The 22,849-nt window shown below is 46.6% G+C and overlaps 1 protein-coding gene across 1 annotated transcript in view; it reads left to right on the top strand.

Annotated features, from left to right (window-relative positions):
* The window catches only part of TMEM114 (transmembrane protein 114), a 208,460-nt gene extending 188,556 nt beyond the window's left edge, over positions 1–19,904 (top strand). Inside the window, exon 4 of the mRNA XM_075317897.1 lies at positions 18,872–19,904. Coding sequence (XP_075174012.1) covers positions 18,872–19,101 — 230 coding nt within the window. The 3' untranslated portion in view covers positions 19,102–19,904. The remainder of the gene's footprint in view (positions 1–18,871) is intronic.
* Positions 19,905–22,849: the final 2,945 nt, after the last annotated feature.

Below are 22,849 nucleotides of genomic sequence, written 5' to 3'. Positions count from 1 at the left end.
GAAAAGTGAGAAAATTGATGCTAGAGCAACATTTTTGAGAAAATGTATTAAAATTTTCAATATGACAACGTAACGTTAACAAAATCTGTGAAGTACCTGTGGATCTAAAATGCTCACTATACACCTAGATAGAAGCCTTGAGGGGTCTAGTTTCCAAAATGGTGTCACTTGTGAGGGGTTTCTTCTGTTTAGGTACCTTAGCGGACCTGTAAATGCAACATGGTGCCCGCAATCTATTTCAGCCAAATTTGCTTTCCAAAATTCAAATATTGCTCCTTCTGTTCCGAGCCCTCCCATTTGTCCAAAAAGAGGTTTCTGACCACATGTGGGGTATCAGCGCGCTCATAAGAAAGTGGGGAACAAGTTTTGGGGTCCATTTTGTTGTGTTATTTCCTCTAAAAGTGAATAAATTTGGGTTAGAGCAACATTTTTAGGTAAAATTTAATTTTTGCTTTTTTTCATTCCACACTGCTTTTGTTAATGTGAAGCACCTGAAGGGTTAGTAAACTTCTGGAATGTGGTTTTGAGTACTTTGGGGGGTGCAGTTTTTAGAATGGTGTCACTTTTGGGTATTTTCTATCATCTAGGCCTCTCAAAGTCACTTCAAATGTGATGTGGTCCCTAAAAAAATGGTTTTGTAAATTTTGATGTAAAAATGAGAAATCGCTGATAAACTTTGAACCCCTCTAACTTCCTAACAAAAAAAAATTGTGCTGATGTAAAGTAGATATGTGGGAAATGTTATTTATTAACTATTTTGTGTCACAGAAATCTCTGGTTTAACGGTATAAAAATTCAAAAGTTGAAAATTGCTACATTTTCAAAATTTTTGCCAAAATTCAATTTTTTTTATAAATAAACGCAAAAAAATATTGTCCTAAATTTGGTACTATCATGAAGTCCAATATGTGATGAAAAAACAATCTCAAAATTACCAGGATCCGTTGAAGCGTTCCAGAGTTATAACCTCATGAAGTGACACTGGTCAGAATTGCAAAATTTGGTCTGGTCATTAAGGTGAAAATTAGCTCCGTCACTAAGGGGTTAAGAAAGTCAAATTTCACAAATATTTACCTTGTCACGTTTCCATGTATCTTACAAAGTACAGCTACATATTATGCCTCACATATCTAAAATGACATTCATAGCATTAGCGAACCTCAAAAAAAACAAAACAGCACTCATTTCTTAGATTGCAAAATAAACCTCGTATAATACTGCATGTGTCATACCTATGCTTTTAAAAAAGTCTGAGCACAGAGTGCACTGATAAATCCCTTGATATCCCCTGATGGAATGGAAAGTCAATGGCAATCATATATACTAGAGCCATAATCCAAATGGCACAAAGTATATGTTTAATCTTGTGGATAATCCATTATGTGGGAAACATCTGTCCAACACACTAGAAACGATCTAAGAAAATGCTTTTGTATCTATGATTCACTTTGCGTAAACCATATATTGTTAGGCTGTAGACCAATATACTGCATAGCTTGAACTGCTCTTCCGTTTGTGCCATGGTGTTATCTTACAGACTATTCCTTCAAGGTGCATGGAGTGTATTATTTGTGAATATGAAAAATCAGTAAATGCACTGATGTGGTGTACATAAAATACCTAAAAAGTGAAACAACAGACAAGATAATTTACTTGTCCTGCAATTATTAAGAAAGAAGGAAAATAATCAAAGCAATTTTACTTGCTATAAAGTGAAATCAAGCTGAAAGTAATTTCTTAAGATATGTTTATCATAAAAATGGCCACTTTACAGTCAGCAAAATCGGGTTGCAGTGGAAATTTACACTGAACAAAAATATAAACTCATCACTTTTGTTTTTGTATTTTTCATGAGCTGAACGCAACGATCTAAGACTTTTTCCATGTACACAAAAGGCCTTTTTCTCTCAAATATTGTTCCAAACTTTAAATCGGTATTAGTGAGTAGGGATGAACGGTTCGGTACACGGACATGACCTGAACTTGTGCAGATGTAAGGCGGGGATGGCACACCAGGAAATAAAGGAAATATAGTGGTGTCTGGGAACCAAGTACCGCAGAATGGCTGCCACCTTCAGGTAGAGGAAAGCCTCAAAAGAGGCTGCAAAAGTTCACAAGCCTGAACAGCAACATTTTCAGGGCACGCAGTGACGATATGAAAGCTAGTAAAACCCTGGAAATGTTCTCCAACTCCACAAGGTCAACATGCAAAGCTTTCTCTTTAATTGTGAACAGCCAGTATATAAATAAACACAGAAATGGGATGTTACACTTATTATGGAGTCATAGCTGCTCCCCATCCTGGTTGATTACTTAACGTTTTGTCAATTGACTAATGACTGGATGCTGGCCCTCTAGTAATTATGAGTATGGGCCAACTGCTAGCCCTCTAAAACTTATGAGTGAGGGCCGCCTGTTGGCCCTCCAAAAGCACTTTGTCAGTGTCACCTAAAGAAATTTGTTTCACTGTAGCTTGTTGGCATTTTGCCGAGACAGTGCTGCAGTGGATACAGCTTGCGACTGATATGAATGACATGCTCGGAGATTACAATTTGGAAATGAAGGAGGAGGTAGAGGAGGAGGTGCAACAACTTTTGTCAGAGGTGGGGAATACCCTAATGGAAGTAAAGCCCAGAATCCTCTGCGTCGGTTGCACATGTGGCGTCCCAGGATCTGACTCTGTCCCGGCCTCCACAAGGTTCACCCAGTGTGCCACCAAGCAAATGTAGCATCCCTAGCCACAAGCACTTGTCCATATGTTTGTGGTTAAGATGACTTTCCCAGTAACTGTGTCAGATAGGGCACGGGTTATGTTATGAGACAAGTGCTGGTATAAGGCAGGGGCAGCACACGGGAAAAATAAAGTGGCTCAAGAACAAGTACCGAGGGCTGGTTGCTGGCCCTCAGTACAAATTGTGAGTGAAGGCCATCTGCTGGCCCTCTAAATATTAGAAGTGAGGGCTTGCTGCTGTTCCTTTAATAATTATGAGTGAGGTTTGAATACTGTACCTCTAAAAGCTGAGTGAGGGCTGACTGCTGGCTCTGCAAAAATTATCAGTGAGGGTCGGCTGGTTGCGCTCTAAATATTATAAGTGAGGGCTTACTGCTGGTCCAGTTAACGTTATAAATGAGGGCCACCTGCTGGCTCTCCAAAAATTATGAGAGAAGTCCCGCTAGTGGCCTCATAAAAATTATGAGTGCGGGTCAGCTTCTGGCCCTCTGATCACATCATGAATGTAGGCGGCTGTTGGCCCATTAAAAATTTTGAGCGATGGGTGACTGCTTGCCCATTAAAAATTATGAGTATGGGCTTATTGCTTGCCCTGTAAAAATTATGAATGAGGTCTGTGACGCCCTGACAAAACCAGGTAGTCACACAGTTTTAGGCCCCCGCATAACACCGCTCCCACACAGGGTTAAACCAGCCAACAAAACCCTAGTGACCCCCTCAGGGAAGGACAGACACATCAGTGGGCGGGACTAGGCAGAAGGAAAATGCCCACCTAGGGGTCTGGAGAGCCCGGGGTGGGAAAACAGTTAGTTAAGTTTGGAGTTAAGTGCAGAGTGGAGTTGAGGTTGGAGGTGAAGCTCACCAGTGCCCGGTCCGGCTAAGGCGCAGCCAGGATGTACCTGCAGGGTGGCAGAGCAGGCCACGGATCAGCAGAGCCCGCCACTTCACGTGAGGCCGGTCGTAGCCGGCAGCAAGGGCATCTGGCTGATCCAAGCCGCTGAGCAGATGGAAGCGGAGCACGGAACCAGTGCCCCGTATTGGGAGCACCAGCGGCAACAGCTGAGGACCGAGATCGTGGTCCGGGAGAAGAGGAAGACGGACGTACTAGCCTGCACCTACCAGGAGAAAGACAACCTCCGACAGGCAACTTTCCGAGTGCGGGGCCCGACGTACCAAGGACAGGTCCATCATTTTAATCACCAGAAGGTATGGGGCTTTATTTACAAGCCGCGCCTGGAGGCCGAGATTTTTGTATCCCCGGAAAGACGTGGCCCCCATCTGCCTACAGGCCACCCGGATCGAGACCTGGAGCCTGGAGAGTTGGTCTCTTATACCCGGCACTGTGGAGAGAGGGGGTGGTTCGCCCTTGATGTAAGGAGGTGGGCGGCCGCTGGTGAGCAGTTGTACCTTCACCCCTCTCCGCCATCTCCAAGCCCGGAAGATGAGGATTAAGGTAGCGGTTCCCAGCTACCCCAGTTAAACCCCGTTGACAGTTCAGAGTTCTTCAGTTTTATATGGACCATGGCCGAGAACTGGCAGGCCAACCCAAAAACTTTTGGGCCTTGTAAATACCTCCATCCACCTTCTTGATAAACACCGTGTGGTCTCTGGAGAGGCTGATTGGAGGAAGGGCCTGCGGTAGATTCGGCCGAGGCCCAGTCACTACTGAATCCGGTGACTATCGTCCAGGCCAGGGGTCCCCGGACTTGGGGCCCTTGAGATAGACTGCCGGATAAGGAACTTTTTACCCAGCCCGTGTGGGCGTCACCCAGACCCGTTCCTGGACTTGGGCAAAGGGGTGTGCACCAGTGTTTATTGGTGGCACCAGGGAACAGGTTGTTTTGGGTGGGGGCGCAGCAAGAAGGTGGTCCGGTCCGTCCCGTTCCGTTCTGTTGAGTTATGCAACGTTTAAGAATTGTGCTTCCCATAAGGGAACAAATTGTACACTGTTAGTATACTTGTTATTTGTCTTTTTCTACTTTTTAGTTTTGGTTAAATAAATGGTGGTAGTCGGACAGCCCGCGGACGGTCTGTATTAAACCAAGTGGGAATGTGATGCCCTGGCAAAACCAGGTAGTCACACAGTTTTAGGTCCCCGCATAACACCGCTCCCACACAGGGTTAAACCAGCTACAAAACCCTAGTCACCCTCTCAGGGAAGGACAGACACACCAGTGGGCGGGACCAGGTGGAAGGAAAATGCCCACCTAAGGGCGAGCCCGGGGCGGGAAAACAGTTAGTTAAGTTTGGAGTTAATTGGAGAGTGGAATTGAGGTTGGAGGTGAAGCTGACAGGTGCCAGGATCAGAGCACTGACACATTGGCTAGGTGGCAGACAGTGGTCAGCGCCAGCAGGAGATGGAGAGACGGCTGCCGGAGATCCAAGGTGGACCGGGCAGGGTTGTAGCCCACCGGTACCGACACCGGAGAACCGATCCGGAAACCGTGCAAAAAAGGGGGTACTTGGACCCTGAAGCCAGGATCGGCACCAACGGCCTAGCTAATTAACCAATTGAGGGCAGGATTTTAGGTACTGTCCCAACCTAAGTCCCGAAAAGTAGACAACCACCCACAGAGAGGGATAGGGGATCCGCCAGGGCCCGGCAGATCCCACGCGTCAGCGTCTGACGGGCACGGCTCCCAACCAAAGGACTGGGAGTGGACTCCTGCATTACACACCGGGACGTCCAACACAGAAAACACAAAGTGTAGAGGAAAGGGGCATTGACCACCAGCCCGAGTGTGGGACCAGATACACCCATCTGTGGCAACCGGCCACCATCATCTTGGTTTACCAAAGGACTTGTGTGATTTATTCAACTGTGAGTAATGTCCCCGGTCTGACCGGGTGCGCCGGCCCCTGCCGTTATCATCCCCTGTACAGAGACATTGGGCCCCGGGGCATCCATCCCTGCCCACGGAGGGGTTAACATCCAGCTGCCAGCCCATCGCCCCCGGGAGTCCCACAGCGGCAGCGGTGGTGCTACATCTCACCACACACCATGGGTGGTGTCACAGACAGTTTTTAACGACAGCCGTACAAATATATCTTTATTAGAAGTGTCCGCGTGACCCCCGGGTCCGGTAGAGTCCTTTGAGCCATACCGCAGATCCTGATCCAAGCAGCACGGCTGCTGGCGTGGAGGCGGCACAGGTCTGCCTGCTGGCCCTATAATAATTATCAGTGAGGACTGTCTGCTGGCACTCTTAAAATTGAGTGAGGGGCGGCAGCTGACCCACCAAAAAGTTTGAGTGAAGGCCGCATGATGACTCCTTGGCTAGGGCCTTCCCGGAGGGATATTGTAACGCCTGCCTAGATCCACAGACTCAGACGGGCTGTAATGGACAGGCTAGAGGGAAGCCACTCACCCAGCAGGACCCCTAGAACCCTGAAACCCTTTAACCCCTATACAGGGATTTGGTATTACACAAGGCCCAAGGTGATCACTACCTGTGGAGGGCTGCAGTCCGGAGAGTAGTCGTAAGGCAGGGTCAAACCAGGAATTGAAGAACAGGGACAGAATCGGCAGACGAGGACGTAATCAGTAAATGAAGCAGAGGTCAAAATCCGGATCAGGCAGCGAGGTACATAAACGACAGGCAGAAGGGTAGTCAGAACACAAGCAAGGTAAGGAATCAAAATACAAACAGCACAAAAACCAGGAATACAAACTATTTCTGGCAATGGTCACATGACAGGAGGAGGAATAAGAAAGGTGTGGTGTCTTCCCATTGGCTGCAGGTGAATGATAGCAACTTCAGCTTGAAGACACATGCCACCTACAGTCAGCCAGTGGTACTGCAGGTTCCAAACCCAGCCAAGTCGATAAGGGGAGCCTGTGTATGATGCCCTGGCCTCTCAGGTCGTCACAGGGTATTGTGCAATCTGCCCTTCTGCACAGTATCTGCATCCTCCTTGGTTATGGGTCCCTAGCCTTTGGTGTTGCTAAGAACAAGCTAATAAAAATCCTAGGAACACTCTGCACCACACCCACCAGACACACACAGCGGAACTTTCAGTGCTTGTGTATGAGGCTCCATCTGCAGAAACCCCGGTCTCAACTATCATCCCAGTCATGACAGTGGTCATCCAGAACCAGGCAAGACCAGACGCGGCTGCATCACCGGGCCAGTCCTCAGAGGCGGAGCGCCCGGACTCTGCAACCCAGGCTACGGAGCAGTCGGTCTTTCCATCTCCAGAGGTGGAAGTGGAGCTCAAAGATCCACCGGTTCCACTACCACTCGGCATCCCGACAGCTGTTGGGGCTGCAAGAGTCCACCTAAAGCCAGAGCCAGTCAGAGAGCTGAGGCCGGTCGCTGACGCACCCTGCTTGGACCGACACCAGCGACAGCTGACACCAGTGATGACAACTCCAGGCCAACGGCTGCGGGAGATCATTGCTCGTACAAAGAAGGAAAAAGAGAACCTGAGGAAAGCAACATTTAGTGTCCACAGAGAAAAGGCCTAGTGTGGCGCTTCAACCCTGAGAAGGGGTGGGGTTTCCTCTGGGAAGCGAGTTTCCCTGATGAGGTGTTTGTGGCTCGAAGAGATATCGAGCAGCATCTCCCGAGGGATCACCCAGGCCGAAATCTGGAGCCAGGGGAGGTAGTCGCTTATACACGGCACTGGAGCGAGCGGGGCTGGTACGCTGGTACGCCCTCAATGTGAAATGGCTCGGAATGGTAAATGAGCAGGTTGTGCCAGCTGCCGTGGTCGACTACCAGCCTCCCAGTGAGCGGTACCAGTAGTTTGAAAATTTAAATGCCAGTAGTTTAACGATGCCATATACATGCATTTATACTATTTAAGAAAGGCCCAAATGCACCTCTTAAATGGACAAAGGACTTGTGGTGTTCTTCCCTCAGGATGTATTGAAGACATTTCCCCACATGAATCATGAATTGTCATTGGAAAAGAGGAGGATGTTAAAAAAAAAGTTTGGAAATCCTTGCTTCTATATATTTGAAGTCTCCGAGCTGCCTGATGCCCTGAGCTGGCAAATTCAGAGGCGGATGTTGGAAGGTACTTATTGTGCCACTTGTACTCTGAGTAGTGGCCTCCTTATAGTCCTCCATATAGTATAATGCACCTCTGTAGTCCTTGAATTTTTATAAATTCATACTTCTTGTCCTTTCAGGAAGAGATTAAAGCCGGGGCCTCACGGGGCACTAGTGCGATGCTTGCATGACACTCGGCTCGCGCTGGCAGCACAGCAGAGCCGAATGTCATGCTAGTATCCCTGTGTCTGAAGTCCGACTGTGCGGGGGGTGGGCCGGCACTGAGGAGGGACGGGCTGAAACGGAGGAGGAGAGGGAGGGATTTATCTCCCTCTCTCCTCCGTAGCCGGCCATTGCCATTCTCGCACTGCACTCGCGGTACACCGGTGTACCGCGAGTGCAGTGCGATTTTTCTCTCGCCCCATTCACTTGAATGGGTGCGAGAGAAAAGAGTCTCGCATTACAATTGCAGCATGCTGCGATTGTTTTCTCGGTCCGATTAGGGTTGAGAAAATATTCACTCATGTGTGCTGACATACAGGCTAGAATTGGTCCGAGTGGAATGTGATGTTTTATCGCACTCCACTCGCACCGATTTTCTCGCCGTGTGTCTTAAGGCCCAGTCACACACACAACGACTTACCAGTGATCCCGAAAATGATGCAACCTGATAGGGATCACTGGTAAGTAGAGATGAGCGAACCGGTCCCGGTTCGGCTCGAGGTCGGCTCGCCGAACGGGGGTCCCGTTCGAGTTCGGTTCGTCGAACGTTTGACGAACCGAACTCGAACGTATAGGCTATAATGGGAGGCAATCACAAACACATAAAAATGCATGATAAATATACACAAACAGTTAATAAACATTGCCATAACACTTACCGGTCCTCGCGATCCCTTCTGCACTCTGTCTCCTGCCGCTATTCCATCCGATGATCGCTGAATCCTCCCGGTGACCTGCACTGCCAGCAGAGATGCAGGACCTATCGTGACGTCAAAATAGCCATGTGACCAGTCACGTGGCTATTATCTCATTGGCTACAGACTGGTCACATGACTATGACACGTCATGTAGGACCTGCGAGTGCATCTCTCCGGTACACGGTGCACATATGTGTATCGCCGTGTACCGGCGACATGCTCTAGCACACGGTTGACTCCCCGTTCCGTTAGGGACCGGCTGACACAGCCGGTCATTAACGGAGATCACCGTTGCCATAGCAACGCAGTTAGCAGTGACGTCACCGCTAACCGCGGCTCCGAGAGCACCGTTGCTATGGTAACGCGTCTGTCAGCGTTACCGCTAGCAGCCAGCACTGATCACTCACGGAGTGAAGGCTGCACGCTGCTTCCCGATTGTAGTGATGATTGTAGTGAGGATGAGGTTCCCCAGCCCCAAGTGATGAGCTGGTGAACCTCATCCTTCCTCACTACAATCGTCACTACTACTACACCAGAAAGAAAGAAGACAGAAGAGCAGGATCGTGGAGGGCTGACAGGGGGTAATAAAGATGGAGTCTCTAATGTGTCTGTGTATTTATTTCTATTAAAGTATTTTTTCTCTGTGTGGTGTTTATTGGAGATTCTTAATGGCCGGGTCAAACGTGCCTGACATTAAGAATCTCTGGCTTAATACTGGCTAGTAAAACAAAGCCAGTATTAACTCATGATTACCCAACAAGCTACCCGGCTCCAGGGCTGTTGGAAGAGTTGGCTACAGCGCCATATGATGGCGCTTCTATGAGAGCGCCATTTTCTGGGACGGCTGCGGACTGAAATCCGCAGCAGAGGCGCCCAGAAACCTCGGGCTAACCTGTGCTGCGGATTCCAATCCCCAGCTGCCTAGTTGTACCAGGCTGGACACAAAAATGGGGCGAAGCCCACGTCATTTGTTTTCTAATTATTTCATGAAATTCATGAAATAATAAAAAAAGGGCTAGCCAGGTACAGCTGGCAGCCACGGGCTGCCTCCAACCCCCAGTTGCCTATTTGTATGCTAGCCAGGTACAGCAGGCAGGTACGGCTGCCCCCAACCCCCAGTTGCCTATTTGTACCCGGCTGGGAACCAAAAATAAAGGGAAGCCCTTTTTTTATTATTTCATGAATTTCATGAAATAATTAGAAAACAAATGACGTAGGCTTCGCCCCATTTTTGTGTCCAGCCAGGTACAACTAGGCAGCTGGGGATTGGAATCCGCACCACAGGTTGGCCTGAGCTTTCTGGGCCCCACTGCTGCGAATTGCAGTCTGCAGCCGCCTCAGAAAATGGCATTTTCATAGAAGCGCCATCTTCTGGCGCTGTATCCAACTCTTCCAGCACCTGCCTGCTATACCTGGCTAGCATACAAAAATATGGCGAAACTCACGTCCTTTTTTTGTAGTTTTTTGGCAAAAAAAATAAAAAATGCTTCCCTGGATTTTCCATTGCCAGTGAAGGTAACACCAAGCAGTGGGGGTTAGCAGCCAGTAGCTGCTTGGATTACCCTTAGCTAGCAATACAAAAAATGCAGCGGGAGCCCATATTTATTTTTTTTAATTATTTATATAAATAACTAAAAATAAAATGGGCTTCCCTGTATTTTGATTGCTGGACATCACAGTGCTGTAAAAATAAATCTTTAAAAAAATGACGTAGCGCTCCGCGGTATTTTTGATTCTCAGCGCAGATAAAGCAGACAGCTATGGGTTGCCACCCCCATCTGCCTGCCGTTACCTTGGTTGGCAATCAAAATACAGGGAAAGACCATTAATTTTTTCTATTTAAAAAATAGTTAAAAAAAAAAAATGACATTGGGTCCCCCCATTTTTGATAGCCAGCTAGGGTAAAGCAGACGGCTGTAGCCTGAAAACCACAGCTGGCAGCTTTACCGTGGTTGGGGATCCAATGTGGAGGTCCCCTCAGGCTCTTTTTTATAATTATTTTATAAATATTAATAATTACACAAAAAAAGTAGGGTCCCCTCCAAATTGGATCACCAGCCAAGGTAAAGCGGACAGCTGTGGTCTGGTATTCTCAGGGTGGGAAGGTCCATAGTTATTGGGCCTTCACAGCCTAAAAATAGCAGGCCGCAGGCACCCCAGACGTGGCGCATCCACTAGATGCGCCAATCCTGGCGCTTCACCCCAGCTCATCCCGTGCCCTGGTGCAGTGGCAAACGGGGTAATAAATCGGGTTGATACTAGCTGTAAAGTCACCTGAGATCAAGCCCAGCAGTTTGTGATGTCATGGCGTCTATTAGATACCCAACATCATAAACTGTCAGTACTAACAAAAACAAAAAATCGACAAAAGAAATTTATTTGAAAAAACAGTCCCCAAAACATTTCCTCTTTCACCAATTTATTGTAAGAAAAAAAATAAAGGGGTCCCACGACGACTCTGGACCGTCTAGAATATGGGGGGGAGACACTCAGGGAACGTATCCCCCATTTTCTAGGAGTGCGGACCCTTCATGTGAGGAGTGTGGGTGCAATGAATCTGCACTCACTCTCCCTGGGTCCACAGCAGCAGAGTCCATGTCGTAATGGTTGCTACCAAAGCTGCAATGCCCTGCTCATGAGGTTAGGGCATGCCTAATCAGCAGAACTACTGTAGAGGAAGCTCTGCTCACTGGTATATAGGTGCTCAGAGGTAATAATAGATAAAATTAGTGAGTAACCTCGGCACTCTAAATCTCCCAGACTAAGTCAGTAAGTCACAATGGATAGTAATGCAAAATCACTCTTTATTGGTCCGTATTAAGAACATTTTTTTTTTCATAAGCATATGTGTTTTTGTCCAAAACAAGTTACAAATGACGTTTCGGCCTGAGCCTTCGTCAGATTGGACTTATCTGCATGTAATCATGAAAAATGACAATAATCAGTATCACATAAGAGTGAGAGAACAATAACATAAACTCGAACAATGTAGAGGTACAATTGGGATGCAGCAAAAAAAATTGCAACACAGCAAGAAATGAAACACATGATACAAATGTCATAATACAGTACAAGGACAATATAGTAATGACAAATATGGGGTCAGAGTAGACTTAGACAGCTCTGGTACGAAAGAGATGTCAATCATAAAGTAACATGTGCAGTAGGTGTAGAGCTACAGTATGCATGGCAGAGCTAATGGGTAGACCGACCATAGAAAAAGAACGGAGAAAAAGTGGAGAAAAAGTGGAGAAAAAGTGGAGAAAAAGTGGAGAAAAAATGGAGAAAAAGTGGAGAAAAAGTGGAGAAAAAGTGGAGAATAAGTGGAGAATAAGTGGAGAAAAAGTGGAGAAAAAGTGGAGAAAAAGTGGAGAATAAGTGGAGAAAAAGTGGAGAAAAAGTGGAGAAAAAGTGGAGAAAAAGTGGAGAAAAAATGGAGAAAAAGTGGAGAAAAAGTGGAGAAAAAGTGGAGAAAAAGTGGAGAAAAAGTGGAGAAAAAAATGGAGAAAAAGTGGAGAATAAATGGAGAAAAAGTGGAGGAAAAGTGGAGAAAAAGGGGAGGAAAAGTGGAGAAAAAGGGGAGAAAAAGTGGAGAAAAAATGGAGAAAAAGTGGAGAAAAAGTGGAGAAAAAGTGGAGAAAAAGTGGAGAAAAAGTGGAGAATAAGTGGAGAAAAAAATGGAGAAAAAGTGGAGAAAAAAATGGAGAAAAAGTGGAGAAAAAGTGGAGAAAAAGTGGAGAATAAATGGAGAAGAAGTGGAGAAAAAGTGGAGAAAAAGTGGAGAAAAAGTGGAGAAAAAATGGAGGAAAAGTGGAGCACCCTTTGGTGCCTTTCATGTGGCACTAAGGGGTGCTTAGCTTTGTATTTAGCCAAAAAAATGAAAAAAAAAATGACGTAGGGTTCCCCCTAGTTTTGTAGCCAGCTAGGGTAAAGCAGACGGCTGCAGCCTGCAGACAGCAGCTGGCAACCTCACCTTGGCTGGTAATCCAAAACTGAGGGCACCCCACGCTGTTATTTTAAATTAAATAAATAATTTTTAAAAAAAAACACATAGGGGTCCCCCAAAATTGGATCACCAGCCAAGGTAAAGCAGACAGCTGGGGCCTGATATTCTCAGACTAGGGAGGTCCATGGTTATTGGACTCTCCCAAGCCTAAAAATAGCAGGCCGCAGCCGCACCAGAAGTGGCGCATCCATTAGATGCGCCAATCCTGGTGCTTCGCCCCAGCTCATCCCGCGCCCTGGTGCGGTGGCAAACGGGGTAATATATGGGGTTAATACCAGATGTGTAATGTCACCTGGCATCAAGCCCTGGGGTTGGTGAGGTCAGGCGTCTATCAGATACCCGACATCACCAACCCAGTCAGTAATAAAAAAAAATAGACGACAAACACATTTTTATTTGAAAAAACACTCCCCAAAACATTCCCTCTTTAACCAATTTATTAGAAAGAAAAACAAATCCAGGTCTGCTGTAATCCAAGGGGTTGCCATGACGATCCACACTGTCCCAGTCAATGAAGAGCAGGATGTTCCCCATTGGCTGGGAGAGCAGTGCAGTGACCTGAGCTAACATCAATGGGTCAGCCCAGGTCACTGCAGGGCATGACAAGTGCTGCTGTCAGCGAGGTACATTACCTGCGCTGATCTCCAGCACTGCCGACAGCCCCTGTCACTGAGTTCAATGACCGGCGCCTTCACAGCCAAATATCGCGAGAGGTCCGTGACGTCTCCGCTAGTCAGTCTCGGGTCGGAAGCGAGAGGTGATGTGACAAGCAGCGGCCATGGAGGACAGTGACAGCGCTGAGGTCGGGATGGCGGGACTTCATCACCGCAGGTAAGCCGAGCGGTGGGGGGGGGATGTGTGTGTGTGTGTGTGTATGTATGTGTACATGCCGTGGGCAGGAGGGGGCGGAGTGAGCTGAGCAGGGAAGTGTGGGCTTCCTGCACGTAACTAAGATAAACATCGGGTTACTAACCAAAGCGCTTTGCTTGGATACCCGATGTTTATCTTGGTTACCAGCTTGTGGCAGGCTGCCAGCGATGGCTCCTGCACACTGTAGCTGTAAAAAGCCCTGCTTTTTGCTGCTAGAACCGTTCTCGAACGTATCTAGAACTATCGAGCTTTTGCAAAAAGCTCGAGTTCTAGTTCGATCTCGAACAGCCCCCAAAATTACTCGAGCTTAGAACTGGAGAACCTCGAACCGCGAACCGCGCTCAACTCTACTGGTAAGTCGCTGGGAGGTTGCTGGTGACATGTCATACAGTCAGACCTTACCAACGATGCAGGATCGATACAGGTCGCAGTAGCGACCTGTAAAACGATATCAGCAGTTACTGTGACCCTGTCACACAGTGTCAAACACAGCGATGTGTCCTGCCCAGCAGGACATCGCCTTTGAAGAAAATGGCCTGGACCATTCTGCAGCGACTAGCGATCTCACAGCAGGGGCCTGATCGCTGGTAGATGTCACACATAATGAGATCGCTAACGAGATCGCTACTGCGTCACAGAAACCGTCACTCAGGAGTAATCTTGCTAGTGATCTAGTTATGTGTGACGGTACCTTTAGGCCAGGCAGACTCCTTATCAGTGGAGGCAGGGTTACAATGTATGTGTACTGTAGCTAGGAGTGCAGGGAGCCAGCGCTAAGCAGTGTGCGCGGCTCCCTGCTCTCTGCACATGTAGCGACGTTAGGATCGCTGCTGCGTCGCTGTGTTTGACAGCTAAGCAGCGATCATAACAGCGACATACAAGGTCGCTGTTGCGTCACAGAAAATGGTGACGTAACAGCGACGTCGTTGTCACTGTCGCTATGTATGAACCCAGCCTTACACACAGCTGATAATAAATAAAGTCTCCCCTGCCTCTGCTCCCCCTCAATCCACAATGACCTTTGCAAAGGCTGATTAGATATTACAATACAAAAGATAATATTGGTGTCTGATTAAAGTGACTTTGTACATGTGTTGTTTCCTGAAACAACAAGAAATAACAGTCTACAAACCCCAATGGCCATTGTGAAAATTGTAAGGCTTCTTTCACACTACGTTTTTTTAACATGCATCCTGAATGTTTTTTTGCTGCAAAAGCGGATCCTGTTTTTCCAAGGAGAAACAGATGCAAAAGCAAGTGTTATTTTACAGGATCCGGTCACTTAAAATTATGGGCGGGTATTGGAGTCATGTGATCGGGAGTCAGTGAAACTCAATGTGATAGACTGGAAATTCAGATGGAAAAAGACAGAGAGAAGAAGAGAGAAGAAGAGAGAGACAGAGAAAAAGAAAGAGAAAAAAGAGAGAGAGAAAAAATAGAGAGAGATAAAAGAGAGAGAGAGAGAGAGAAGAAAAGAGAGAGAGAAAAAGAGAGAGAGAGAGAAAAGGAATAGAGAAAGAGAGAGAAAAAGAAAAAACGAAAGAGAAACAGAGATAGAGAGAAAAAAAGAGGGAGAAAAAAAGAGAGAGAAAAAAAGAGAAAAAAAAGAGAGAGAGAGAAAAAGAGAGAGAGAGAAAGAGAGAGAAAAAAAAGAGAAAAAAAAGAGAGAGAAAGAGAGAGACACTACTGCACCCATCATCACCGCACACACCAGCACTACCATCCCTATCATCACCGCACACACACCGGAAATACCTGAGTGATTTCACCACTGATAGCGTGATTCACTTCAGTTGCTCTGTGGAGATCACAGGAGCGGCGGTGTTCTACTGCCGCTCCTGTCAGCTTCTGATGTAGCAGAGCTGGAAGCGTCGTGGGACCTCTGTGGATTATGCCAGACCTGGAGAGGTATTTAGGGATTTTAATAAAGTGGTGAAAAAGGGTGGTTTTTTTTGTCTTTTATTCCAAATAAAGGATTTTTCAGTGTTTGTGTTTATTTACTTTTACTATAGATCAATCATGGGGGGGTGTCTCATAGACGTCTGCCATGATTAACCTAGGACTATGGGCTGCCATTAACTCCTTATTACCCCGGGGCAATTCAGAATGAGCCGGGTAGAGTCCCGGAACTGTCACATCTAATGGATGTGGCAATTCCGGGCGGCTGCTGGCTTATATTTTTAGGCTCGGGGGCTCCCCATAACGTGGGGCTCCCCATCTTGAAAATACCAGCCTTCAGCCATGTGGCTTTACTTTGGCTGGTATTAAAATTGGGGGGATCGTATGCCATTTTTTAAATTAATTATTTATTTATTGTACTGCACGATATAGACCCGCCCACCGGTGGCTGTGATTGCTTGCAGTGAGACAGCTGTTGTGGCGTGTCTGACTGCAACCAATCATAGGCGCTAGTGGGCGGGGGAAGCAGGGAATACGAGATGGAATAATTAGTGGCCAGCATTTTCAAAAGAGAAGCCGACAGAGCTGTGTGACAGCTGTGCAGTGCCGCGCCGGTGATCTGTGAGTATGAGAGAGCGAGAGAGAGACTACCGCCCCCATCATCACCACACACACGCAGGCACTACCGCCCCCATCATCATTGCACACACGCAAGCACTGCCGCACCCATCATCACCGCACACACCAGCACTACCGCACCCATCATCACCGCACACACGCAAACACTACCTGAGTGACGTCTCCACTGACAGCGTGACTCACTTGAGCTGCTGCATGGAGCTCACAGCGAACGGCGGTGTTCTACTGCTGGTCCTGTCAGCTTCAAGTAGCAGAGCTGGATGCATCGTGGGACCTCTTGTGAATTACGCTGGACCAAGAGGGGTATTTGGGGATTTTAATAAAGTGGCGAAAGAGGGGTTTTTTTTTGTCTTTTATTTCAAATAAAGGATTTTTCGGGTGTAAGTGTTTATTTTCTTTCACTTACAGGTTAATCATTGGGGGTGTCTCAAAGCTATGGGCTGCCATTAACTCCTTATTACCCCGATTGCCACCGCACCAGGGCAATTCAGGATGAGCAGGGTAGAGGCCTGGGACTGTTGCGTCTAATGGATACGGCAATTCCGGGCAGCTGCTGGCTGATATTTTTAGGCTGGGGGGCTCCCCATAAAATGGGGCTTCCCATCCTGAGAATACCAGCCGTGTGGCTTTACTTTGGCTGGTATGAAAATTGGGGGGGACCGCGCACCGATTTTTTAAATTATTTATTTATTGTACTGCACGATATAGACCCGCCCACCGGCGGCTGTGATTGGTTGCAGTGAGAAAGCTGTCACTCAGCATGGGGGCATGTCTGACTGCAACCAATCATAGGCGCCGGTGGGCAGGGAAAGCAGTGAATACGAGATTGAATAATGAGCGGCCGGCATTTTCAAAAGAGGAGAAGCAGAGCAGTGTGACAGCCGTGCAGCTCCGTGACGGTGATCAGTCAGTGATCAGTGAGTATGAGAGAGGGAGTGAGAGGGAGAGACCGACAGAGAGAGATAGAGACCGAGAGAGAGACCGACCGACAGAGAGAGAGAGACCGACAGAGAGAGAGAGAGACTGACAGAAAGAGAGAGAGAGAGACCAACAGACATAGAGAGACTCTGTGATCACGCCAGGCTGGTTTCTGCCCAACAGGATCCTGTCTATCAGCATGTCAGCGTTCACATGCGTTTGCAAGCAGTATAGTCAGGATCCAGTGGCAAACAGTATTTGGACGCAGCTCAAAAACGCTACAAGTAGCGTTTTTGAAAATTGTTAAAATACTGCAAATCGCTGGAACCTCACTATACCGCACGCAAACGCATGTCAACGCATGTTGACGCGCGTCCATTGCAAATGCATTTAAATTAAAATGGATTTGCACTGGATCTGCTTTTGCAGCAAAAAACCGTCCAGGACGCATGTTAAAAACACAGTGTGAAAGCTGACGATTGTTATTTTTTGTTTTTATACAAGTAGTGATATGGAAAAACCCCATATATTTAACACAAAAACCTGATTAGCCAACATGGCATTTTATGATAATAGCTTATTTTTATTAGTTCGTCTGTGTGCATATAATGCTTGTCAGCCTGTGTAAAAAGGCCATAAATTGACCACTAATTGCCTTGTAGATAGCCAACTGGCCATTGTATAATCCCATGTATTAAAAGGATGTCAAGTAGACCAGGGTAGACAAATGATAACAGCATACTTATGATGTTTAGAAGGGAGAATTACAGACTCCCGTAAATAGGCCTTCTCAGGAACAACTCAAGAATTGAGGTCACTCAAAATGCTCACTTTTAGGCTGAAGTCACACGATTGTATGGCATCCGATTTGAGTGCATTGTTTGCAATATGCTAATAACTGTCGGCTCCCGCTGTGCTGCCAGTGTGAGCCGAGTGTCATGCAACTATGATCTGATCCTGTGATTGGATCACAGCTGCGGAGGAGTGGGATTAATCTCTCCATCGCCTCCATTGTCAGCTGATGCGATAATCGGACTGCACTCAGATGTAATCCGAGTGCAGTCCAATGTTTGTCTCGCTCCCATAGACTTGTATGGGTGCGAGTGCACATCTCTCACTGACAATCACAGCATGCTGCGACTTTTCGCTCATTCAGAATCTGGATAAGAATAAAGCTGACCATCAGCTCTCCCTTATTTAATAACATTGGTCTGAGTGCAATGCGAGTTTTTCTCACATTACACTCCTCCCAGTCAGACGTTCATGTGCGTGTACCCTTAGACATGGTCTTGCTTAGTCACACAACGTTTTCAGGCCGGTTCTAGCAAATTGGGATTTGTTGGACCAGTACATAATAGTTTGCAGCTGGCACAACTTTTTGTCCAAAAAATGAATTTGTGGTTTTGAGTAAAAGGAGGTAATGTTCCACTATTCTATTTACAAATAACATATATTATGATTATGATGATGCTGGTGTACTACTGAAACTACATTGTATCCTTCTTATTGTCTCATACACAAGGCCAAAGTCAAGTAATAATATAATAATATATAAAAATAATAATATATAGATCCAAAATACTTTTGTATATAGCTTCAAGGGCTTTAGATTTTACATATATTCCAGTATTGGTGCAGCAACACATTATGTATTACAAAAATAACTTTGCTTCTTGATGAGAATACAGTGCGTTTCTGTCACCAAGGTTTATGTAAAAAATGCCAACATGTCTACAATATAAACCTATAGGGACTACGTACGCCATGTACAATGCACTTAATATTTCTTCTTGTCTAGCAGCCATTTGTGAATACTCAGATAATTGCTCACATCCATTAATTTTATGTCGAATTACTTGCTAAATATGTTATTTCTTTTATTTTTCTTCAGCGCTGGTGACTCTCACTGGAATCAGCATCTACATTGCATATTCTGCTGCAGCATTTAACTATGCGCTGTACTCCCTGGGCAGCGCAATTCTATCAGAAATTGATATACGGTTTGGATGGTCCTTGGCTCTTGCGTGGATCTCCTTCATCACAGAGGTGCTTACTGGGATGGCCTTTCTTTTGGCTGCTAGAGTTACTGGTCTTAAACGAACTCGAGATCAGGTTATTTAATATATGCACTGAGCCATAAGAACAAATATTACGAAGTTATGCTCTTGGATGTGAAGAGCAATGATCACGTATTGGATGTGGCCACATCAATCATCAAGGATTTCAAAGAATTTTACCAAGAAGTGGAAGATGAACTATTTATGGATATCATTCAATTTCTGTGCTAACCAGCTTCCAGCTTGTGATATTCCTTCAGAGAACTTACACCAGTAATTATATATTGGACATGGCTTGTGATCATCAGGGTTATTGCATTTCTAAATTGAACAGTAGAGAAATCATGGACTTATGTTTTCCATTCATCTAAGATATTTTAATGCATATTGCTCAGAAGTTTGGCAATAAACATGAAACTCATTTTATGAGCCAATTCACCATAGTGAACATGATTATAGAAAATAACTGGGTGGAAAATTGAAGCCGATTTCACGAGAGTATTACTATTGTAACAATGCTATCAGCCATGGTGGCTCTCGGAGAAGAACGATGGTTATAAGACCAACATGAAAGTCATAATGATATGGAAGGGATCAATACCTTTGCTTTTCCTTTCTTTTCTGAACCATGTTACTGGAGGACTCGATGTAATGCAGCTGGGAATTGATCTACTAGTCTTCATAGATACTTGTCCTGTCCTAAGGCTGGTGTCACACTTGCGATTGCCTTGCGTGTATCTCGTGCGAGTCTCGAGGTGCATCACCCGGAACGGCCAGACACTCTCCGGACAGGAGCATCTCAGCTGCATAGAGATGCATGCAACTGACCCGCTCCTGTAAGGAGAATGTGAGTCCGTGACGGGTAATGCACTGTAAGACTCGCGCGAGATACATGCGAGGCAATCGCAAGTGTGACACTGGCCTAATTCACCAAACAGCTTAGATGACAATTCTGGCATATGAGTGCTTGAAGACTTGGAATTGTTGGTGCCAATTTATAGTTGTGCAAAGATTTTGTTACCTTAGGAGTTTTTATGTTAGCTTTGCCAAGTTTTTGAAAGTGAATGGGATTTAGTGGGGAGCGGCATAGCCAGCCACAAAAGTGGCGTAAAAAATGCCAGAAATATATATTGACTATAGTACATTACTTGTGGTGGTGCATGGCTGCTGAAAGTTGTAAAAAAAACTCTCAATGATTTGACAGATCTGACTTCAAAAACTAAAAAAAACTGCATCTCTAAGCAAAACATATCAAGTGTGAACAGGTACTTCAGCACAGAAGGAAATCTAGTGCACTCACTTTCGGACAAGTTCAGATTCAGTGAAACGATGGACTGTTTCACGCGACTGCGCTTCTATTGGTCTGAAACGATCCATCGTCTGACCGAATCTACACTTGTTTGTACTTTGTCCTCCCCTCCCCCCACTCCTGCTTTGGCCTCCATTGAGACGTGAATTTTAATGTGTCGCAATAAAAGAAGATTTTATTTACTGGAAGTGAGTGCTGTGGATTTCCTTCTGTGCTGAAGCACCTTTGTTTCCCGCACCATGTTGCACTTTTCACTTAGTGATTCTGATTTGTTTTGTGTTGGATTCCCTGCTTGTGGCCTGCTGTCCACATGTGAATAGTGCCAGGGGAGCATTTTTTCTTTTTTCATTATAGTGTGAATAGGTGCCAACTGCTATACCTACACGAAACACAAAAAAAAGATACAGCCGCACTCTAAGTGTGACACCCTGGCAAAACCAGGTAGTCACACATTAGCCCCCCGCATAACACCTTCCCTCACCTAGGTTACATACAGCCGACCTGAAACCCTAGCCACCCCCCCTCAGGGCAAGACAGGTACACCAGTGGGCGGGACCAGGCAGTAAGGCAATGCCCACCTGGGGGTCTAAACAGCCCGGGGCGGGAAAACAGTAGTTGTTGGAGTTGAAGTAGTAGTTCGAAGTGTGAGGTTCAAGTTGAGAGGAGTGGAGGCTGGGGCTAGGTGTAGCTCCAGCGGAGGAGAAGCTCAAGTTGAACGGTGCCAGGGTTGGAGCCCTAGGTGGCAGACGGTAGTCTCCATCGGCAGGCGATGGGAAGATGGCAGCTGGAGACCCGAGGTGGACCGGGACAGGGTTTGAGCCCACCAAGGTACTGACACCAGAGCCCCGACCTGGAAACCGTGCACAGAGGTGGGTACTCGGACCCTGAAGCCAGGACCGTAACCAATGGCCTAGCTAATCAACCGATTGAGGGCAGGATTTTAGGTCCTGTCCCAACCAAAGTCCCGAAAAGTAGACAACCACCCACAGAGAGAGATAGGTCCACCGCCAGGGCCTGCAGATCCCACGGGTCAGCGTCAGATGGGCATGGCTCCTCAGGCACACAAATTGCCAGGAGCGGACTCCCGTTTTCCATACTGGGAAGTCTAAACGAACAACAACACTAGTGCAGAGGAAAAGACGATGACCACCAGCCCGGGGGGGGGACCAGAGTACAACTGGCCGCGGCGGCCAGCCACCAGCACAAGACTCGTGTGATTAATTTAATTGTGAGTAACCAAACACCCCCTGGTATGTCCGGGCGAGCAGGCCCCTGCCATCGCCATACCCTGCACAAAGACACTGGGTCCTGGGGCCACTATCCCTACCCACGGAGGGGGTTAACATCCAGCTGCCACTACATCTCCCCCGGGTGTCCCACAACAGCAGCAGTGGTGTCCCACTTCACCACACACCGTGGGTGGCATCATGAACTGAATACGGCCAAGCCCGTACAACTACGTCCCCCTTTTCATTTGGCGTGTCCGCGTGACCCCCGGCTCCGGAGGATATCTCGAGCCACGCACCGTATATCTAGATCTGAGCAGGACTGGCTGCTGGCACGGGGGTGGCACATAAGCACCAAGACATAAGAAAACATAGAATATATAAACTTTAAACTAAATTAATGCTATATAGAATATATCATTTTTCGTATTATAAGAAGCACTGGATTATAAGACACACATGACATTTAGAGGAGGAAATTGAAAAAAAAAGGTTGTTTTTTTTTAATGTAAAACTGGGGGTCCATCTTGTAGTCTTATGGTCCATCTTATAATCTGAATGTAACTTAAGGGGGGTGCGGACAGTGAAGCGGGGTCATAGGAAGCTGGCAGCGGCACGAGTGGGGCGATGCTTTGGGCCCAGATAGCAATCTGTGCATGTGCCGCCATTTTCCTAGAGTCCATTGCTAGGCAATTAATGGTGTCTGCCTCACACCACCACTACACCCTCTCCTCCCAGCCCAGGGCCCACAGCATCTCACCACTCGTGCTTCCGCCGGCTTCCTATGACTCTGCTTCACTGCCCACGCGGTAAACTATATTTGGGTTGTAAGGCACCAAACCATTTGCCCCCAATTTTGGGGGAAAAAAGGGCACCTTATAATCCAAAAAATACAGTACTTAGAAAATGAAGGTTCTTAGTGCAAAAATTGGCCAATCCTTGTGTGCCCATCAACTATGGCAATGTGACTTTTCCTTGATGGGAACCTATCCTAGTGTCATGTCATTCCTGGACTAAAAGGCTATGTGCCCACTTTGCGTTTTTTTTCTGCGTTTTGACTGCATTTACAACTGCACTTTGTCATTGACAAAATGCATGCGTTCTGATTCCCCAGCAAAGTCTATGAGAATCATGCAAAATCTGTGCGCACGATGCTTTTTGAAACGCAGCATTTTGATTGTCAAAAATCTCTGTGTTTAGAAAAGCAGCATGTCTATTGTTTTTGCCATTTTGGCTGCGTTCTACACCCATTGAAATCAATGCATTGTAGAAAATCA

This window comes from Anomaloglossus baeobatrachus, chromosome 7 (genome assembly GCF_048569485.1).
Source record: "Anomaloglossus baeobatrachus isolate aAnoBae1 chromosome 7, aAnoBae1.hap1, whole genome shotgun sequence".
Classification (NCBI taxonomy): Eukaryota; Metazoa; Chordata; class Amphibia; order Anura; family Aromobatidae; genus Anomaloglossus; species Anomaloglossus baeobatrachus.
This window is presented reverse-complemented; position numbering and strand designations above follow the sequence as displayed.